The sequence below is a fragment of the Buteo buteo genome, chromosome 19 (genome assembly GCF_964188355.1).
Source record: "Buteo buteo chromosome 19, bButBut1.hap1.1, whole genome shotgun sequence".
Lineage (NCBI taxonomy): Eukaryota > Metazoa > Chordata > Aves > Accipitriformes > Accipitridae > Buteo > Buteo buteo.
Window position 1 is genome coordinate 4636351 of NC_134189.1, and position 20377 is coordinate 4656727.

Consider the following 20377-nt stretch of genomic DNA (forward strand, 5'->3'; position numbering starts at 1 on the left):
TAGGTGAGAGACAACAAGTAGTGCCATAGCTCTTTTCTGAAGTATATGCATGAGATGAAAGTGAGATAGGTGTGGAGTGGACAAAGTACTTTCTTTATCACTTGCAGACTGGTTTGTCAAAATCCAGACTGCAATTTCACATATTTTTCTCTTTTTTCTTTTTTTTTTTTTTTTTTTTTTGAAAGGGAGGTGGGGCAGAGGGGGCCAAGCAGGAGGTGTTTTTCCAAACCTGTGAATGCAACATTCAGCAGCCAAGCTCAAAAGTTCCTGCTGCTCCTGCAAAAAAAGGACAAACAAGCCCTTTTCATGTCAGCTATGTCCAGCTGGAAATGTCACAGCTTTGTCACAATAGAACAAAGCATGCCTGGTGTCTGTTCTTTCAAAAGGTCTCTTAATTCCAACAAAAGAAAAATATTCACATCTGGAAGGGGTGGTAGGCAGGGGGCGGGAGTGGAGGAAGCAAAGTTCAGATGGCAAGTCATAGCAGTTGCTGTTTGTCTTGCTGTTGGTCTCATTATTGTACTGCCTATTCTGGCACTTATCAATCCAGTTAAAGAAAGAAAGCCAAGAGTTAAAACCACAATTTTATTATTGATTGAACTTGGAGGGCCAGATGAGACACACCTCTTCACTTTTGCTCCATTCATCATGCTGGAACACTCAGGCTGAGTGAAAAGACCCCTTGTGACCAGTCTGGCACTCATTCGTCTTCCACCCCTCCCTGCTCTTTTTTTTAATTAAAAAAAATTATTGTTGTGTATGGAGTCCAAGCTTCCTTTAGAAGACCACAACCTTCACTTCCAAAGGATGTACATATTGAAATCCTTCCCTTTCCAATAGGTTTATTTGACCATCTGTTTCTGTAAAGATTAAAACCTTCTAATGACTGCAGAGTTGGGAGGCTGTATCAGAACTGAGCCACAGGACGATCAAAAATTAAATGTCTAGTGAGATCAGATTAAAGGAGGAGAGTGGGACTTCACTGGCTAGGCATGAAAGACCAACAGTAAGGGTTTGCATTACACTCCTAAATTAAAAGTTTTCTCTTTCTTCAAAATTCAGTGCTTCTGGAGATGAAAAGCCTCTCCTAGGCTGCCACCTAGCTAGTTAATTTCTGGTATTGTTTTAGGAGCTATTTTAAAAAGCTCTTTTGCTCCAGCTCTTACTGCATTGACTCCTCCCTTTTGAGCTGGTATTTTGTCAGGAGTTTCAAGAGCGATAAAAACTTGCTGCCAAGTCCCTTTCTTCCCCACAATGTGTTTTATAACCCAGTGTGTAGTTTAGTCTGTCTAAACACTGCACTAGTACACTGCCATCAGTTTCCATGGAGATGATTAACTCCTCCAGAGCCAGAAAGCTTTAGTGCACTTTTTGCCCTTTCAGCACATGAAGAACATGACAGCATTTACTAAAATCAGCCCACAGAAACATCACATTTTCCAGACAGTTCTAGCAAATGTAAGGATTTACTTTTGCTTCAACCCATCACACAAAGTCTTAACCAAACTTGCATTTAAGTAATCTGCTAGAATGAGTTGCTCTTTCCCCTTGTGCTTTGCATCCTTTGCATTGCTGTGATGTCTGAAGGCATGACAGCCCCAGACAACAACTTTTTGAATTACTATGTCTCAGAGCAAAGCCAAGGCGTGAGAAGTAATGAAAAGTCCAGAAGAGAGAAAGAAGAGATGAAGCAGATGACTTTGAACTCAACCAGATATCAGAGCAGAAAACAGAAAAACTTTGTGCCCTGAAGTTTAGGAGCACTGTTATATGAAACTTTGTAGCTTACCATACTCCTAGTCACTTATGCATCTAGCAAAAACATACTGTCAGTGTGTATTCATAACAAAAATTTATTCAACACCACTTTAAGAAGTTGAATTAAACTGAAAATTACCCTTAATCTAGTATAACATGACCTAATCAGAGCAAGAAAGTAGACCTTCTCCCAAAATGCAGCTAATGAAGGCCACATGCTGTCATCAGCTTTAGCTGTGGAAAAATGGTTTCCCAGTCTCACTTTCACAGCAAGTACAATCTCCCTGGCAGTTACCACCTAGGTGGCACGCTTGATCCAAACTATGAAAATGGCAACAGAACTTTGAATAGTGTAGTTTCCTGGAAGAATTCCCCAGTAGAAAACTATTTTATAAATATTTTCCAGGCTATCATCACTGAAGCAAACTGTAACCTTCCCAGCACTTTTAACATGTAATTTTTTTTGGCATTCAAGAGCAGATACACTATATAAACTAGACACGAATAACCAGGCATAACTGCAGTTTCTCTAGAAGAGTTAAAGGCAAGAGAGAGAGATTTTTTTTTTGCCAGTAAGCTTGGCTAACTAGAAAGAGCCACTGGCAGAGTTCATAGCAATGGGTGTTCTGCTGCAGTGAGAATTATTTTCTATTTGACTTCCAGAGCAGTTGCCAGAAGGATTTCTTTGCAGACTCTACTTGGAGTCAGTACCGTGTGGGTACCAGCAGCACAAAATGCCCCAACACCTTTTACACTGTGCTACTAAGACAACCTACAGAGATGCAAGTAGACTTCACTCATGCAGTCCACTCAGGACTGCTTAAGTGACAGCCTGTATTTACTGTTATGTGGACATGTGTCCAGTATTAACTCAAAGGACACCACTAAATGATTTCATATACTTTGTCACAGGACACTTACCAAGCAGCAACCGTATTTGGTTAATCACCCTTGGCTACAAACAAACTAAAGGACTTGAGACCAGAGTCTCCATTACCTCCTCCTCAGAGATTACGGGTGTTCCCTTTGTCCCCTATCTAAAGTTAGTGTAGTGAAGACCCCTAGGGATGCTAAAGCCCATAACAGAGAACATCAGCCAGGATCCAATAAAAGCGTTTCAACTTTCCAAAAAGCATGAACGTTTGCATACCTCCGCAGCTGCAAAGATCACAACGGAGCATGCAGAAAGCCTGCATCTTGAATGCACTTGTTACCTGCTTCTCCAGCCCTTCCTGAAGTTACCGGCACAGCACCACAAGCCTACGTGAGCCGCACCTTCCAACACCAACCCCCACAGGCAGTTTGCTGGCTGGAGAGAACCCGTCCTAATCCTGCCTCCTATTATTTGTCACCAGGTTGTGGAGGAAATTTTGGCCACCCACACCCCCAGTTGTGTTTTCGTCCTGCTGTAGGAAACAAGCCGCTCTTACAATTACTGATTTCTTTGAAGTATCGCTCGGAGCGGCTGCTGCCAGTGCCGTGGGACAGGACCTGCTGCCTCGCTCCCCGCCGCCCCTCAGGAGGGCTGGGTGAGGGTCTGCCACCACACGCCTCCCCTCTTCCTAAACCCAGGCGTAGGCAGCAGCTACGGAGCCATAACCTACCTTGAAAGGTCAGGTCACCCCTCACCGCTTTAACCCCCCCCCACCTCTCTTTTCAGTGGGTGACTTGCAGGACGAAGGCTCGCTCCTGGCGACAGCCTGACTGCCGCCCGCTCCCCCCGAGGGTCCCGCAGAACTTTCTAGACACACGGGCTTCGCAGCAGCGGGGCAGGTGCCACCTCCTGAGGCGAGGAGCCTCGGCTTCCCCTCACCTCAGGGAGCCCTCGCAGCCCCCGGGCGGGGCCCGCCTCACCCCGGGGCGGCTGAGGGACGAGGAGGCGCCGCCCGCCCTCGGCACTTACCGATGTCGGAGTTGCAGAAAGCGTCCTGCGGGTGGATGGGGACGCAAGTGCAAGCCTCCACCACCAAGTCCCGCAGGCTCCAGCTGCAGAGGAACACGACGAGGAAGCTCAGCCACGCCGTCATGTTGCCCCCGAGGTGCCTCCTCACTTCTGCGGAGCAGGAGGGCAGCCGCCGTTCCGTTCGCCGGGCTTTTTATTCTCGCTTCCTAACAGCCCGCGCGCCGCTACTGCCTGCCTGCCTGCCTCCTCGCACTGCCCCTCTCTGTCTCGCTGGCCTCGGCAGCGCAGCCTTCGCCGGTGCAAGCCTGAGGGCACGGCAGGTCCGCGGCTGCCAGCGGCGGGGGGATGCCGAGCGGTGCGGAGCTGCGCTGCGCCGCGGCGGGCCGGTGCGCGGAGTTATAGCCTCGATCGCGCCCTCTCGGGCTCCGGGGGCGCCGCCTCCCCCGACCAATGGGAGCCCCGCATTACCTCATCGGCGGGAGAGGCCAGCGGGGCCGGGGGCGGGGCCGCCGCTTCAGCGCCTTATACGGAATAGTGCGGGGAGCGCCGGGCGCGCGCGCGGGCGGGCGGTTGGGCAGGTAGCCGGCCGCTCTGAGGAGAAGTCCCCGTCCCTCAGCCTACGTCCCTTTCCCGCCGCCGGGGACGGGTTGAAACTCTTAAAAACTAGTTGTACCTCCGAGGTATCGCCGAGTTATCCGTCCGGTGGCCGTCAGTGCCCGGACGGGTCTGGCCCCGAGGAGTTTTCCCCCCCCCCCCGCCCCGGTCAGGACCTGCCTTCCCCTCAGCCGGCCCGTTCCGCACCTCAGGGCGCGAAGAGGCACCTGGAAAACAGACGCGGGGTTTGTTGTTCGCTTGGAAAGCTCGGGCTGTTTCCCTCGGAAGCGTCTCGGCTGTCTGCAAGCTGGTTTTAAACTGGAGGCGGTGAAATAGCGTTCTAAAGGGCTTTCAGAAAACACAAGAGGAGTGCAGTGTGTTGCTGCTTTTTCAATAGGCAGTGGAAGGAGGACGGAGGAAAAGAAGGGCAAGACCTAGCTGAACTGTAAACCAGGATTTCATCCTGCGGTTTTTTTAATCCTGCTCAAATGCTCCTTCTCCTGTCACACCACCACCCATCACTTCCCCTTCTCAGGGCTTTCGGTCAGAAAGGGGTCATAAACTGCAAAAACCGAGCCAGAAAAAGCAGTGTCGTATCTACCCCGGCACTCCCAACATTTAATCTCAAAGTATATTTTAGCAGAGCAGCTTTAGCGGATTTTACAGAAAAGTCCTGTTTGTTTTGTTTTTCCCTTATCCCCTTTTGGAACCGTAAATTTCTATCAGCTGTAGAAATGTAAATGTTATAGAAGAGCTGGGACTGTAAGGAAGAAGATTGCCAGCTGCAAGATACAGACAGCCTTATTATCCTGCAAAGGGGACTGAGAGGTGATTAATCACGGTATCAAACCAGTGTATATAATGTCAGAGTACTTTCCACGGGGTTTACAAGACTTAAGCATGTCTAGTTATAAATTATGCTGGTATTAAAGGCCCAGGACCAGCTGTCCTAAATTTCTAAATAGTCAGCTAAGTCTTCAGATTTACAATTCTGCTCCATCTGGGTGAAGCACAGCCTGCCTACACCTTTTCTTTAATCACACCGTCCATATAAAATTTAAACCTCCAGTCTTACGGAAACACAGGCTTTTATTTGGAACATCGGTACACAAAAGCTTCAAGATGGGTGTTGCTAGTAGAGATCAAGGTTACAGTACTAACAGTGGGAAACACAGGCTCCTACTCGTGCTGTGACACAGACAAGCTGTGTGACAGCTTTGCCTCACCGTACTTCCAATCCCAATCTGTGTAATGGGGATAATAGTGATGGGAGCTTCACAGGAATGTGTATTAGTGAACACACTAAAAAAAAAAATAGATGGTGTTGAGGTGCTAACGGGTCATATAAGTACATATGAGGCAGATTATTAAACAGGACATTCAATTTAGACACGTAGCTGTCTGAATCGTTGGGCTCCAAATTGCAATGTGAGAAACCCTATGCAAAAAACTCCTTAGGTACTTGGACTGTCTGCTCAAGGTACTACATCTGAAGTTGAATCCGTCAGATTGGACTGTCATTTCAGTCTCACTGGGTGTAAACAAGGAACAACTCCACCAACCTCAGCAGGTAACACGGAAGAAAAATTAGGTGTGTCTGGCACTTTCATTTTTTCTTTGTTGTTGTAAAAGTTTGATATCACCAACATCATGATACACCCGGACTATCAACAACTCAGATCAGTATCTGAGAGAAGTGGAGTTATTCCATAACCTGACACTGGTGTAAATGAGGGAGAGTTTGGCACACACACAACTAGATGATAATCCCAGCTCCAGCACCACCTCCCTTCACTCTCTGGCCAAGTAACTCCTCTGAGTATGTTTCTTCATTTCTATAATAACACCTTTCCTGCGTGTTCTGAGGACTAACAAGCTGAATGCTTCGTAATAAGCTTTAAAGATGTTGGGTGCTGTGTGAATGCTAAGAGTGACTATAATAAACAAACAGATGCAGAAGACATTCAGAGGAGACTGAAAAACAAACCCTTCAGTCATCTTCTCAATTTCTGAAAAGGAAGAGGAAGGGGGCTAGAAGTTACACAAGGCCCTCCAAAGCACAGAAGTAGCTCATTTACCAGGAGAATGACCAAGCTTGTTAAAGTAACACCAAGTTTGTGCTGATTACAGGAACTAGTTCACTTTTCAGATATAACCCAGAGAAGTAATCTGCCATTACTTTTCAGGATGAAAAGGAGAGCCACAGCTTGATCCAGTAGCAGGACACATCTGTTTGGAAGGGATGGTGTGCAAGCTGTGTGTGTCGCAAGGCTTACCACTATCTTCTATACCACTATTTGAGAGGTGATCCAGAAATTTTTTAATGCATGTATTAACATTGCCTGGAGTGGTGGTACCTGTGTTCGGTCAGTTAGGGCTTAGGTGATTCAGCTGCATTTTTGACGCTTAGATATTCTTTTTCAAAGAGATTAACTTCTCTATAGAAGTAGAGATGCAGGTTTTTCAACCAGAACTGGATACTGTACAATAATAACTATTTATTTGCCACTTAAAGGATACACTTAATATACAGAAACCAGAGTGCTTTATTTTTGTAAATCAGAGGTCAATAATACTCAGGACAGCTCAGTCTGGCCAGTGACCTGCTGGGAGGCCTTGGTAAATCATTTAACCTGCCTGTACATTCACTTTATCATCTGTAAATAGAGATATTGTATATTATCCTCTAACAATATCTATTAGATATTTAATATTGGCCTCTCTCCTTTGAGACCTACCAGGAAAGTGCATTCTGGAAGAGCCAGGCAGGGGTTCTGACTTTATTTATATGAGAAAATTTTGATAATGGTGTTGAAGTAACACAGAACATCAATGAAGGAACTGAAAGGATCTATCTGAATTCCCGCTCTATGCCCTGTCTGCGTGGGAGAAACTGCAAAGGGAAAAAATAAAATAAAAACTAGCATTCATCTCTCCTTTGCCTAAATAAAACTTTAAGCCTTATATGGCCATAAAAAATGTAGCAGAGAAAGGAGGAGAAAATAAAGACATTGATCTTCACATGAGAAAATTAGAGTTCACATTTGGTTAATGTCACCAAATAAAGAAATCTGTGTTATTCCAGTCCTCCACCAAGAACGCACTGTTGAACACAATTAAGGATCTCTCTGCTTTACCGGGCAGCCACACCACTTCATGCTGTGATCTTGTCGGATCCCACAGGCTAAGCATGACTGGGCTGTGTCAATAGTTGGTGTGAAAATTCCCAGGGAAAGCCATGTCCTGCAGGTGTTCTTGACTGAGCAAAGCGGCCTTCTTCCCTCCATCCTGCACGAATGTGCAGAGACGGTGCTAGGGGGCACTGTGCTGCAAGAGATGGCTGCATTTTTTGCGGATGAAGCTATGTTCCTTGCCATCTCTAAAGAACCGACTCTGGAAAAGGAAAGGTGTTAAGCTGGGTGTCTTAATTAAATTTCAGGAGAGAGAACTACCTTCTGCTTCCATAGATACTCACGGCAGTTTACATCAGGAGCATATTAACAATATCAATTTCCTTCCACAAGTCCTGCTTGTGGCTGGAAAGGACCATCCCAGAGCTAGCTGCAGAGGCTGAGTTAAAAGCACTTTGGGATATTCCTTCAAGAGGCATGAGGTGTTGCTGTAAATGAACTGAAGGCATATTCACTTTCCTTCTGATCACATTTCATTGTGAGGGATGCCGGCTGCTTCAGAACTGACAAAAGCATCTGAATGTAAGTAGTACAGAAGGGCTTCATCAAACTACAGGAACTGCTGGCCAAAAAAATAGAGAAAGAAAGGCAGGAAGGGAGGGAGGAAGGGAGGATAAAAGAAATAAAGAGAGAAAGAGAGAGAGAGATAAATACCCCCCACTACCACCACCACCATAGGAAAAAAATCCTGATACATGTAGTGGCTGAAAACACTCCAGCTCATCACCAGACCTCAGCTGGCTTAAACTGAGCATGGCATGAATGAAGTCAGGAGACTTCAGCCTGCAGTCCAAACAGTCCTGCCACCTCCTTAACAATATATTGATTTTGAAAGCTTCTGAAGTATGGGCATTTTTCCATTTTAACTTTTCCACAGTAACTTGACTTGATTCATGAGCGTGGAGTCCTGCCATTAGCATTCTAAATTGTCAAGCTGCCAAGTTGCTCAAAAGCCTCCTCTCATACTAAAAATTTTCTTGAAGCTGATGATCCTCATACCTTTTACACCAGCTCAGCATCACACCCTCTAGGAGATATCATTGTTATTCTGCTTTTATACAGCAAGTGGGAAAGGATAGGTGTTTTCAGAGCCATCTCATGTCCTTTTTTACAGCACACTCACACCATCTCATAGGGCAGTAGAGAGTGGCCATGCATTGCATTAGAAAAAGATTCTTGTATTTCCTGATTATCTGTTTCTTTTTCAGAATATCTGTTTTTTTCTGACACTGTCCTTTGAGAAGGCTGTTTTGTTTAAAATGTTTGTATTTGCAATGATTTGTAAGTGTGAAAAAGGTTGGAAAAAGTCCTCCTCTATTAATTCCACCGTTTTATCAGTGAACTTCATATGCTGCTTAAAATTAGAAGGTTCTTTCTTCAAAAATGTCTTTGATTCTATAAATACGTATGAAAAAAATTAATTTGATCTCTTTCTCTGAGGTTGCAAAGGAATTATGTCACCTTCCTGTCTGCAAGCCAGACATAGGTAACACTCTATCCCATTCCCAAGCTTTTAATTAGAGGTACACCATTAAACCTTCATCACCTCTAACGGTTCTATACTGTGTTCAGTCTTCAAGGATCCTTTACAGATTGTGCTTACCGAGAGCGCCCAGCCTTGAAGTAGACCATAGGCACCATGTGTCGCCAGGAGCATTATGTTATAAAGGATTGTAGAATATGAAATCACCATCTCTGTAGCGCAGGGATCCTCCGGTCAGACTGTGATGTGGCATCAGCTAGAGAAGGGCAACCAGGAAATATCTTTTAACAGCCTTATCAAGCTGAAAATGTTTCCTGCACATGACTGCGCTCTTTGGCCCCAATCCAGCAAAACACTAAGGCACATGTTCAACTTTAAGCACACAAGATGCTCTACTGAAGTCAACAGGACCATTTACATGCACGAAGTTAAATATAAGCTTAAGTGCATTTCTGGATCAGGGCCAAAGGGCTCAGTACCATGCAGGGTTCAAGCCAGGAGGCTGTGATTAGATGGTCTGACAGAGTCCAGGGAGGGAGGACACAACGTGATTTGCTTGGATCTACCTGCCTGTGCCTTATTCCAAGCAATTAATTTTCTCTCATTTTTGTTTATAATAAGTTTTTCCATTTCTCTTGTTTTGCTTTCATGCTGCTGTAGCCATTTCCAAATTGAAGTTTTGTTTTTTCTTTTTTAAGCCCTTCTAAACTGCATCAATAGCTTTAAGTGACTGAACAAAGAGATTTCAGATAGATGAAGTGCTTCAAATGGTAATAAGAGCTGGTGTTCCCAGAGCTCTGGAGGCTTGCACTAAGCAGAGAAGAGAGTGAGAGCGATTGAAAATCACTTTTCTGTTGTTCCTTTGTATGAACTGGTTTCTGGCTTATGCAATGCACAGTAATTAAAATGACTGGAATGCCTCACATTTTTAAGAGAGCTTTAAGGCAGCTCTGTGGCATTGTGGCCAGCAGAGTTCATGAGCAGATTCATGGCTGCAATCGAGGTTTGACGTTTCTATCAGCATAACTTGAAGACGACAATATCTCTGTAGAGGCCTTGAAAGGGAGTTTTAGGAAGAAGGGGTCAATGCAGAAAAGCAGTAACGTCTGCTCCATGCATCAGCTCCATGAGTAGCTATGGGGCAAGCCTTCCTTTTGGTGAGACAAAAGCCTAAACGTTGGTGTGGTCATCAGAGATATCATTGCTTTCTTTCACTATAGCCTTAATGTCCTGCCCAAATTCAAGTGTGGGACAGCATTTACTTACACCTTCTCTCTCTCACTGTAATATCAGTTACTCATAGTGCCTCCTCCTAGGTACTGTACAGGAAATGACTCTTTCTGTGAGAGAGGGTTTGCATTTGCGTACTGGCCACTGCAGTTGCTGGGTGTATTTGAGGGGGGTCCGAATAGCTCCCTGATGTTTAGCAGAGAGAGAGCCTGGCAGACTGGCAAGTCTCTCTGCTCACAGCAGGTTGTTCTCCCTGTGATAAGGTTTACTCTGCTCGGCAGTGGTAAGGGAGTGTATTGCTGCTTTTCATTCCTCCTGGCACAGTCCAGAATTTCATTTTCCTATTTCCCATTTTTGTCACTGAACATGGCTGGCCACTGCATCCCTGGTCTTCTCTCAAGAGTCGGCCTGGCTTCTCACAGTGAAGAACAGCCACAGAGGAGCAGGAGGGCTGAATACAGCCTCTCTCTGGAGGGGAGATGACTGGCCTGAGGATATGACCTTTTTGGCATGTTGAGCAACCAGCTCCTTCTCCCCTCACCTTGCTCCCTCTCACGAGCCTTCTGAGGACACGGACTGAGCCCACTTCCTCATCTCCCAGCATAATCTTTCTCCCCTTCTCCTACACATCAGAGGGCACTGTCAGGGTACAGTGGTCTCCACAACACTGTGTGAGTATAGGGAGGTAGAGAAAGATCCCAGGCAGGACACAATAACCCTGTATCTCTAAGACTATCCTGAGGCTACCGGAGCTACAGTCCCTCCATATGCAGTAGGCCAGCCAGTCCATACGATGTGCCACTGGTTTTAAAGCATGTTGGAATCCTCTGAAATCACCATACTTGTGAAAAGCAGAAAGAGCAGCACCAGGGGGCTGGCATTCCTCTTTTTGTTACATTAATGAGCCTGGATTCAGCATCAGGCTGTCAGGTCTGAATGAAGGGTCTTCTCTTTACCTGCAGAACAGGTGCAGCTGCAGGAAAAGTTGGTCTCTTGCCTCTCTCTGCACAACCTGCAAAAGCTTCCTACAAGATTAAGCCAGTCACTTCATCCCCATAGTCCAGCTGTTACTAGTTTCTCACCTGAAACTACAAATAAAGGTGTGAGTTACAAGAAGAGTCTCTAATGATGAGGATAGTGTCCCAGCAGGGAATGAACTCAGCAATTCCTGTCATGCATGTCAGCACATGGGTGTCAAAAGTGAGAAGCAGTTCCTCCATGTGAAGACTCCAACAGAGATTGTTGCCTTGGCACAGGATTTTTTTTTAAATCCAAATTGACTTTTTCAATGCTTTTGTTCCTGTGTTCCCAAATCAATGCTATATTCTAAACAGCAACGGACTGCTCACTTAGGGCAGGGCCTTCCCACACAGACTCAAGGTCCCAGCCAGTAGAAGCTGGGGATTTCTCATGTGAGACTTCAAGGACAGATCTCTTTCTTCTCTGGAGCAAAAGGCAGCACTTCTGTTTCCTCACTCTTTTGGAATTTTTCCCATAAATCTTGGTGTACAGTGTGAGACAAAAGATGAGGAGATGGTAGATCTGCAGGCTGGAGCAAGGACTCAGTCATTTGTTTATTGTCTTGCTCTTCCTGAGTGAAGAGCAATGCATTCATCAAAGGACCTTTTCAGGTTGGCAGTGTGATTTCCACACCTAATGTATTAACGTCAGGAGTGAAAAGATCAGTGTTTGATTTAGCACAGATGTGTGAAAATAGTATTCTTTCTCCACTGAAGACAGAGGTAACAATCTACAGCCCCTCTTCCCCTTTCCCTTAATCTGATGGCCCTGATTTCCTTTAATCTGATGGCTTCTGTCGCTTAGTTGTGCCTTTCTGTGTGCTGAGGGATGTTTCAGTGGGGGACAGAGAAGTATGGAAAGACATCACAGTGTAATTACAGAACCTTTCTGTTCATTTAGCAAAGTAGCCCAGGTTTCCATTTCATTGTGAGTGATAACAGGTATTGTGAAGCAAGAGTTAATCTGTAACCAGATGCAGCATGCCTGAAGGTGAAGCCAAGAAAGAGGAACAGAGCAAAGGTGCTCTGTTTTTCCTTTGCACTGAATGAAGTATCTTTACCAGGGACTGTAGGACTAGGATTATGATCCCATGCTTTACTAGCAGAAGCTTAAAAAAACAGTGTCCTGTACTGACAGAGTTCAACTCCTTTTGATTTTAACTCAGTTTGTAGCAAGAGCAACATGGTAGCTCACAGTGGGGATGCTCTTCTGAAGGTGAGGCACGCTGTGTGGGTAAATGTGCTTGCACCCCACTGGTACTACCCTGAAAGGACTTCCAATGCAACGAGAACTACCCAGAGCCAGCAGGAAGCAGAAAGGTGTTGAATGTTATCTACAGATTACGTACCAGGAGTTGAGCTATGAAGGTACCAAAGCTTGAGCATGTGCCCTGAGCAAGAAAACACCTCTCTGTAGCTCTACTCTTAGTAACAGTGCCACCAAATTTTGCACAGAGTGTTGGCCAGGGGTTCTGTGTTAGCCCAGGTGCCCTGCTGTGGGAGCCTAGACTGCTCCAGGTTCATCACAAGTGCTAAGAGGCTGGAGGGGTACTGAACTTTTTTAGTGGTAGCAGGTGTCCAATACTAGTTTAGTACAACACATTCTCCTGTCTCCTCTCCTCTCCTCTTGCGACTCTTGTGCTTATGGCTGACAGTCGGCTGGGGGGCTGCTCCACAGCATAGCTTCTGTTCTTGCAATCTCCCAGTATCTGCAGCAGCGATTTTAAGCAATGCTTAAAGCTAACTGCAAGAAGAGATTGAGTTCTCACCATACAAGCCAGGGAGGCAGGAGAGCTCTCCCTAGACACCTAGCTGAGGTCAGTGAGGAAAGTGGTCTCAGTGTAAAAGTTCTGCAATGCACAGGAGGGATCTACAGTTTTACTCATGGGATAATTCATAGAAAACAACCAAAAAAGACTCTGAGCAGCAGCAGTGTCTACCAACAGAGAAGTGACTTTCCAGCAGACTTTCCCCAGCACCCAACAGTATGAAAGAGAGTAGATAGACGAGCATTTTATGTATTTTCATTTAAGCAATGTCTTCATGTTCTGTAGATTACAACCAAGCATTTTTTAACCAAAATCTTGTTTCCTTTTCTCTCAGTTCAAGTTCAGCAGAACCACCACAACCTCAGTGAGTGGAAAGGGAAGGGAAGGATGGAGGTCTGCTCAATGCAGGCAAATCCTTAGCACAGCTAGAATAGAAGTCACTAATCTGGTCTCCCTCATCTCAGAGGATAGCTATAGGTATACCTTCCAAAGGCATTGCAATTCTCTCTCCCACTGTTCAGATTAAATTATCTACTGCTGGCGAAAAACTTCTTCCACTGATATTTACATAAAGTCACTTTCGTTTCAAGGAATTTATTGTGCCAAAGAAGGAAGATCATCAAAAAGAGCACAGCCTGCCTCATGGAAGGAGAATGAGCAGGCTAGGAAGGGAATTTTTTACTTCATTTTAAATTGGTTTCCCCATCTGGAATAAACCTTCACCTCTGAACATCATATATAACAGCAACTTAGCCTAGAGGGGCTAGTATAGCATTAGCTGTGCACGGCTGTAAGCAAATAGCACCACAGAGAGCTGGCTGGAGGAAGCAAAAACTTATTCCCAGTGAATGCAAGAGCATTTCCTTCCCCTTGTGGAGATAGAACCTAGCTCCTTAACTTAGACAATGCCTCCAACTCCCCTAAGGTGTTTCCACAAGTATCAATGTGATTACTTTAAACAATCTTCCCCCCCACTCCACCGAAACTATAATCTGAAGGACAGGCAGACATAGCCATTCAGTTTTACTTTGAGAAAAGGCTTTTGAGAATAGGAAGGAGAAAAGAAGAGAAGCTGGTGCAGCAAAAAAAAAACCTTATTCTGTCAGGCATTTCTGGGAAAGAAGAGGGAGGGCAGCTTTTAAAGCCATGCCTATGGCTGCATGTAAGGGATAGTTCTCAAAGGATTCCCTTAATCAGATTCTGCAGAAGATAGGCTGTCTCTCTGTAATTCACTCCATGTCTTATTCTAAGGCCATATGCTCTGGTCACGTGAAGATTTACAGTCTCAAATTTACTGGCCTCGGAGAATCTAAAAGAATTATGCAAGAAAACATGTTCCATGATAACTGAGGCCTCACACAGCCATGCTTTCTAAAGACTGCTTCTAACTCGATATACAGCCCCTCCAGGGCTTTGTGAGCCCTTCTGGGGAAGAGGGAAGGGGAGAAAAAGGGGGAGCTGCTGATCATTGCCATATGTGAGAAGCATCCCTGTCTGCACGTGGGTGTGACGTCCACGTTGTCAGAGAGGCTGAGCTCTGCAGAGCCCCTGTTTCCCGTTTCCAGTCAGCAACTTGCTGCTGGAGCAGGAATCCCATATCACTCTGTACTGGTGTTACAAAAGAGGAAAATGATGGCCAGTGGAGGGGGAAGGGGTGGGGGAAATCCTCTTAAATAGCCATGTAGGATGTCTGGGCAGGGATGTGAGCCAAGAGTCCTCAGAGGCAGTAGAATAAGTGGGAGTTCAGCAAACAACCATTTTCTTTCTTTAACTAGTGTTCCTCAGAGACCTCAGCACTCCAGTTCTCAGAGCTAATTTTAGCTATTTGTGGTTGGCCTGTTCCTAATGTCCCTTTCCTATCTCTCACACACACTGAACCTTGGGATACTCTCTGTGGGCTGGCAGATGACGTGAAAACCTCTAATCTGCAGGTCAAATATCAAAAATGAAGTGGGATCAGGAAACTGGAAGCATGATTTGCTTTTGTCCAAATAAGGGAGATAGATACATTCATATTAGAAGTTCTTAGCATACCAAGTTTGTGGCAGTTTTTTAAAGTATATGAGGCGAATGACTTATTCTTGAAAATGTTATGGTAACCATCAAAGATGTTATGAGCCCATGGACACTGCCTTCCCTATGCAGACTATGACTGACATGCTTTCATTATTTATTGGCACTGCTCTTCTGTAGGAAAACCAAAACCACATTGTCCCAAACACTGTACTGATATGTATCAGGCAGAGCGAGTCCCTGCCAAAGGGCACAGAGTACATATTAGAGAGGGTTCAAAATGAACACAGTGGCAATAAAGCTGTGATGCCAGGAGTGAAGGAGCTTGCAGCATGTGGCATTCATACTGCAGATGCCATGTTCATGGAAGTCTGGTTTTACCTGCTTTACACTCTTGTGGTGATTTGATGTCAATGCTTTATCTTCCACAAAACTTGCTATAGAGTCTGTGATGAATCTGATGTCCAGAGGGACCACAGGTTACAAAAAGAAGGTAAAGGGTTTAGGATGACTCCTATTTCAACCACATTTTCCCAGAAACATGGGCAACAGGTGGCACTTTTTCTTCCCCTAAATTTCTTGTGGATTCCCTCTCCTGATCTCCCCTCCTCTCCACATACAAATCTGTAGAAGATGCTCTGCAGGCCCAAAGTGTATGCTCGGAATGATGTATGTGTGGGACTGGGGACAGTAAAAGGGCATATGGACCTTTAAGGGATCTGGAAGCGGCACTGGCTCCGCTCTGTAAGAAAACTAAGTCCAGGGCCTGGGAATTAGATCAGTAACCTTATTTTCAGTTGATAGATTTAAGAAGTCAAGTGAAGAATCCTGGGAAGCTGTTTTGGAGGAGAAAAAGGTAGTTATTATGTCCCTCAAGGACAGAGAACGCTATTCCTTGAGCTGACAGAGGCCAGATTTATGTTATTAATAGGGCTGACAGCCCTGCTTTTGTGTTGGACCGGAAATAAAAGACTGACTAGGATATCTTGGACAAGACCGCCTGTAGCACTCTGCTCTGGCTGGCAGGAAGCAGTCGGTCTGCATATAAAACAAACCTAATGAGCTGCCCATCACTCTTCTTCGTGCCCTGCAGGTGCTTCCCAGGTGCAGGTGTTTCGCAGCTCCTATGCTGCACAGGGAGCTATTTTCCACTCTGCAGAGGCCCAGCCAGGACACTGTAGTCAGCATCACTGTTAGCAGAGGCATAGAAAGGCTGCTTGCAGTAGGGAGAAGCCCAGCAGTGAGCAGAGCACATGTAGGGGCTCAGGGGCCATCTCGTGTTGGCTCTGGCTTCCCACAGATTCCTGGAAGCTCTGCTGATTGCTGAAGATCCCCTTTAATTTTAAGAGCAGTGTTGGCAGCGCGTTTCACTGTCAGACAGAGATAAGTCCTGTCCAAACCGAAGGAATGGATGAGGGGAACCTCCCCCACACACATACCATCTACAGGTTTTCCTAATAATCCCTGGGCAGATGGACACAGTCATGTGAGTCCTTGAAACTCTATCGGCTTTGGAGGAGTAGCGGGTGTGGTGCCGCGGACATGGCCAGATACACGTGTTGCCCTTCACAGAGAAGCTCACTGTCCTCCAAAGACTGAGTATCAACAAAATCCTTCCTGTGGGGACTTCCAGCTTTGCGCGAGCCAGCTGTAAATTCCTTTGAGGCTGAGACTAAGAAAACTGGAATCCTGGGAGGACCTTGGTACAGTCCCAAAACCATTTCCACTGAACCTTCCCAAAAATATGGTTTCTCTGACCCAGGAATGTGAGCTCTGTAACAATGGCAAAGCTGAAGTCCTAGACCATTGGCATTAACTATTATTAGCTCATTACTTCTTTGCGCTCCATCTGTCTCATCTAATATGAAAATAGTTGTCTCTCTGGGAGACAGACTGTCTTTTTGTTCCATTTTTGTGTAGCACCTGGCACAATGGGGATGCTAGTATTTGAATGGGGTGATATGTCCATATAAACAAATAAAAAAATTAGTGGGACTCCTAGTTTCTCTGTTTACCACTTTCTTTTTGAGTTGATTATTTTGGAGTGAATAATCATAAAGCATCTGAGTTAGTACAGCAAAGCTAACAGCTGCTTCAGCCAGGAAATTGCTGAGAAGCGGAGAAAACAGAGACTGGCATATAAATTGCCATAGCACAGTGGGACAGAAGCCATGAAATGGTATTGAGTGGCTGAAGCAGGAGATAGCAGAAAGGTAGCTACATACACGAAGAACTCCTCAGCTGGTCCCAACAAAACTGGAAGAAAACTACATTTGCTCTAAGGCAGGTGAAGGTACAGTCCTTCAGACCCAGGACATCTGACCATCCTGACTACAGGACCTACCAGCTGCCTCCTTGCTTGCCAGACCTCGTGTTTTTGCACTCTGTCCCTCACCATCTGTTTGTCCTTTTTATGGGAGTGGTGCCTACCAGTTGTCACCTTCTGCATGCACCAGTTGAAAAGTTTGGCTCCCCTACTGTGCCAAGTTTCCCGCACATTTTTTTGTGCTTCCTTACATGATACAATTTCTTTCCTCAACATTTGCAGACTTCCCCTTTTAAATGCAGAGGTTCTGGAGGGATGTAACACCTCTTGGAGCAAATGCACTCCCCAAAAGCCTTCCCCATGATGTTGTGGCCCCAATTGTTAACACTCTTCCCTCCAAGGATGAAGAATGCAATCCAGGCCTCCCTCCCCTGCCTGTGGTGTCTCTGAAGCAGTAAAGTCTCCAGCAAGCAGCCAGCCAGAATAGCCACCCACATGCTGGGAAGGGCATGTCAAGGGTGGGAAGGAAGAGTGGCTGCACTACATTGTGTTCCAGGCACATTTAGTTGGCAGATGGTCCCTAAGGGACTATCGGGTGCTGGCATATATTTAGGGCAGCTTCTGGGCTACTTGCACTCACACTGATAGAGTAAGGCAAAAGGATGCAGCGGCAGCCAGCTCCTAGGGGCTCTCTTCCTTCCCACCGCTTGGGAGCAAAGTATGAGTAGAGTGGAGAGCCTTGCCCCACATCACACCACTTATACACACTAACTTCTCTGCCTCTTCCTACCTGCCAAAGTAGGAGGGTGGGTGTTTTAGTGAAATCTTCCCTCCAACATGAGGAAAAAGGCAGATAAAGAACAGCCAAGTGGTGTGCTGTGCTCACACTCTTCCTTGCATCCCAAAGTAGACCCAGAGACTGACATGAATGATCTTACTCACTTGTGCTCACATGAGATACACACAAGCACTGAAGGGGGGAAGGGCTGTCAGGGCTGTTCCCAGCTCTAAAGCAGCCCTTTGACAGGACTAGACTTCTTTTTTTTCTTTTTTTTTTTTCCCCAGATGAGAGGCTGGTCAACACCACCCCTAAACTCACCTCCACCCCCAAACAGCTGTTTTGCCAAAGGGTGGAGAAGCAGACCTCCTGATTGAGGGTGGAGCAGTTTGAAGGGGAGGAAAGCAGTGACTTCACTTTTTATTAAGTAATAGCAGAGCAGGGTGTGCGTCACTTTGAAAAATAAGACTTTGGGTGGGGGCAAAGGCTCTCTGCAGCGTCTTATGCATGGAGCCTTCCCCTTTGTGGGAAATAAGCAGAACACACCATTCTGAAGAGGGAATTCAAAAAGTCGAAGATGCAGTAGGTTAGACACCTTATAATCTTATTTAGGGGGATCCAAGAAGAGCACCAAGGTGAAAGGGCACATAATGGCGAAGGTGGTTTGGGCTACACATTAGGAAGCACTTTCCTCTAGCAGGGATAGAGGAGCATGGGAATAGATCAAGTCCATGTGAATGGAATAGCATGGGAATAGATTCAAGTCCATGTGAATAAAATGGGAGTGAAGGAGTGGGCTGGACACAGGGCTGCATCCAGCCCTTGGCCAGGGCGAGGCAGGGCAGGGCAGCATCAGGGAAAGGACTGCTGTCTGCTTACTCTGGAACCTGGTCAGCCTTGGCTGGAGCACCAGTACCACCGCAGTTCAAAATGCCCTGCAGCCTTCTCTTACTCATGTTGTTGGCCCGGTCTCTGTAAGGAATCTGAAACTCTTGGAGTGTATCTGGCTTGTCCTTTCCATGGTGCCAACACACCATTTACTATGCAAACGGGGCAGCTCTGACAACTTTTACACCAGGGAGGATTCTTGCCCTGGCAAGGGAATTCTTTGTAGACAGAATGGAGCTTCTCAAGCAGCACACGGGGGTCAGCTTCCATGGGAGCAGATAGCACTAGGGTCCATGTACAAATACCATGGGAGACAATGGCAGAACAGACAAAGGTGTCTTTCACAGAGAGTTAGCTGCAAGGAGACTGCTGTTCTCAGGTTGGCAACAGCCTCTTCTCAGCCTTGTGTTAGTGAACAAGTATTGTAAGATCTGGATCTATCTCCCCAAATAATCCTTTTCCTGCAGCTGACTCCTGCAGGGCTGTATGGGCAGCCTCAGGCCAGTCTGTAGCTGCATTCCCTTCTCCCTGATTCAGTTGGCTTCTGCCAGTCCTGACTACTACTGAAACAGTCTCTCAGGCTCGAGAGCAGTCTGGTATGCTAGAGATCATTCCAGGCTGTTCTCACCATCATAAGAGTTAAAAGCAGTCTTAGACTCCAAAGGCTGCAAATGTAACAAATATTTTCATACTGCTTATACTGTCTATACTGCTCTGAAAGCACAGTCTGCAGAGTGGCCATCAGAACAGAAGCTGTTTCACAGATGGCCGTGGGCTGGCTGTAAAAAGCCTTCCCAACAGCCCTGGGCAATGCTGATGGCATGATCACAGTGTACCTCTGGCTCCACTTACAGTGGGGACATGACTAAAGCCACTTCTTTCCTCTCCTAGTCCTCCCAGGTGAAACTCAGAACACCTTGACACCATCCTTCAGAGACATGACAGCGTGGGGGCACACCTACCTAGCATTGCTCTAGCTAGCACAGGTACTGAAGTGTAGTGCATTAGTGCTGGCATGTGCTTCGCTTGTTGGATATTTACCCAGGATCTTGCCTGGGCATGTTTGACCTGTCTTGAAGTCCAGGCTGTTGCATTAAACTTGTGCTACCAATCAAATGACTTATTTTATATCTGGTTCCTACACACCTTTGCATACTGCAACTACACGTGGTGAGCATCTCAGATGCAGTGAAGAATTCAGGCTCTGCTTAGCAGAGGTGTAAAAAACTGCTAGGCTGTCAAGTATTCAGGCCCTTTATCTATCTTTTTTCTATACATAAACTGAAACGCCAGTTTTGTGGTACCAAGCTCCCAACAGCTCCTCATGCAGACTTTCCCTAGAGACTCACCAAGTCTGCAGAGAATTCAGACACAATCAATAAGCCGTTTTCCTCACTCCTGCCTCAAGTATATGAGAGGGGAAAGCTAAAAAGTGAAGGAAGCAATAAATGTACCCTTTCTGCCAGACTGATTGGCAGGTGCAAG

General features: G+C 45.9%; 2 protein-coding genes across 3 annotated transcripts in view; one reads left to right on the plus strand and one right to left on the minus strand.

Moving 5' to 3' along the window:
• The window catches only part of TIMP3 (TIMP metallopeptidase inhibitor 3), a 39485-nt gene extending 35430 nt beyond the window's left edge, over positions 1–4055 (minus strand). The window contains exon 1 of the mRNA XM_075051083.1: positions 3662–4055. Coding sequence (XP_074907184.1) covers positions 3662–3785 — 124 coding nt within the window. The 5' untranslated portion in view covers positions 3786–4055. The remainder of the gene's footprint in view (positions 1–3661) is intronic.
• Positions 1–20377, plus strand: part of SYN3 (synapsin III) — a 176707-nt gene that overhangs the window by 82223 nt on the left and 74107 nt on the right. The gene's annotated exons all lie outside the window — the stretch shown is intronic.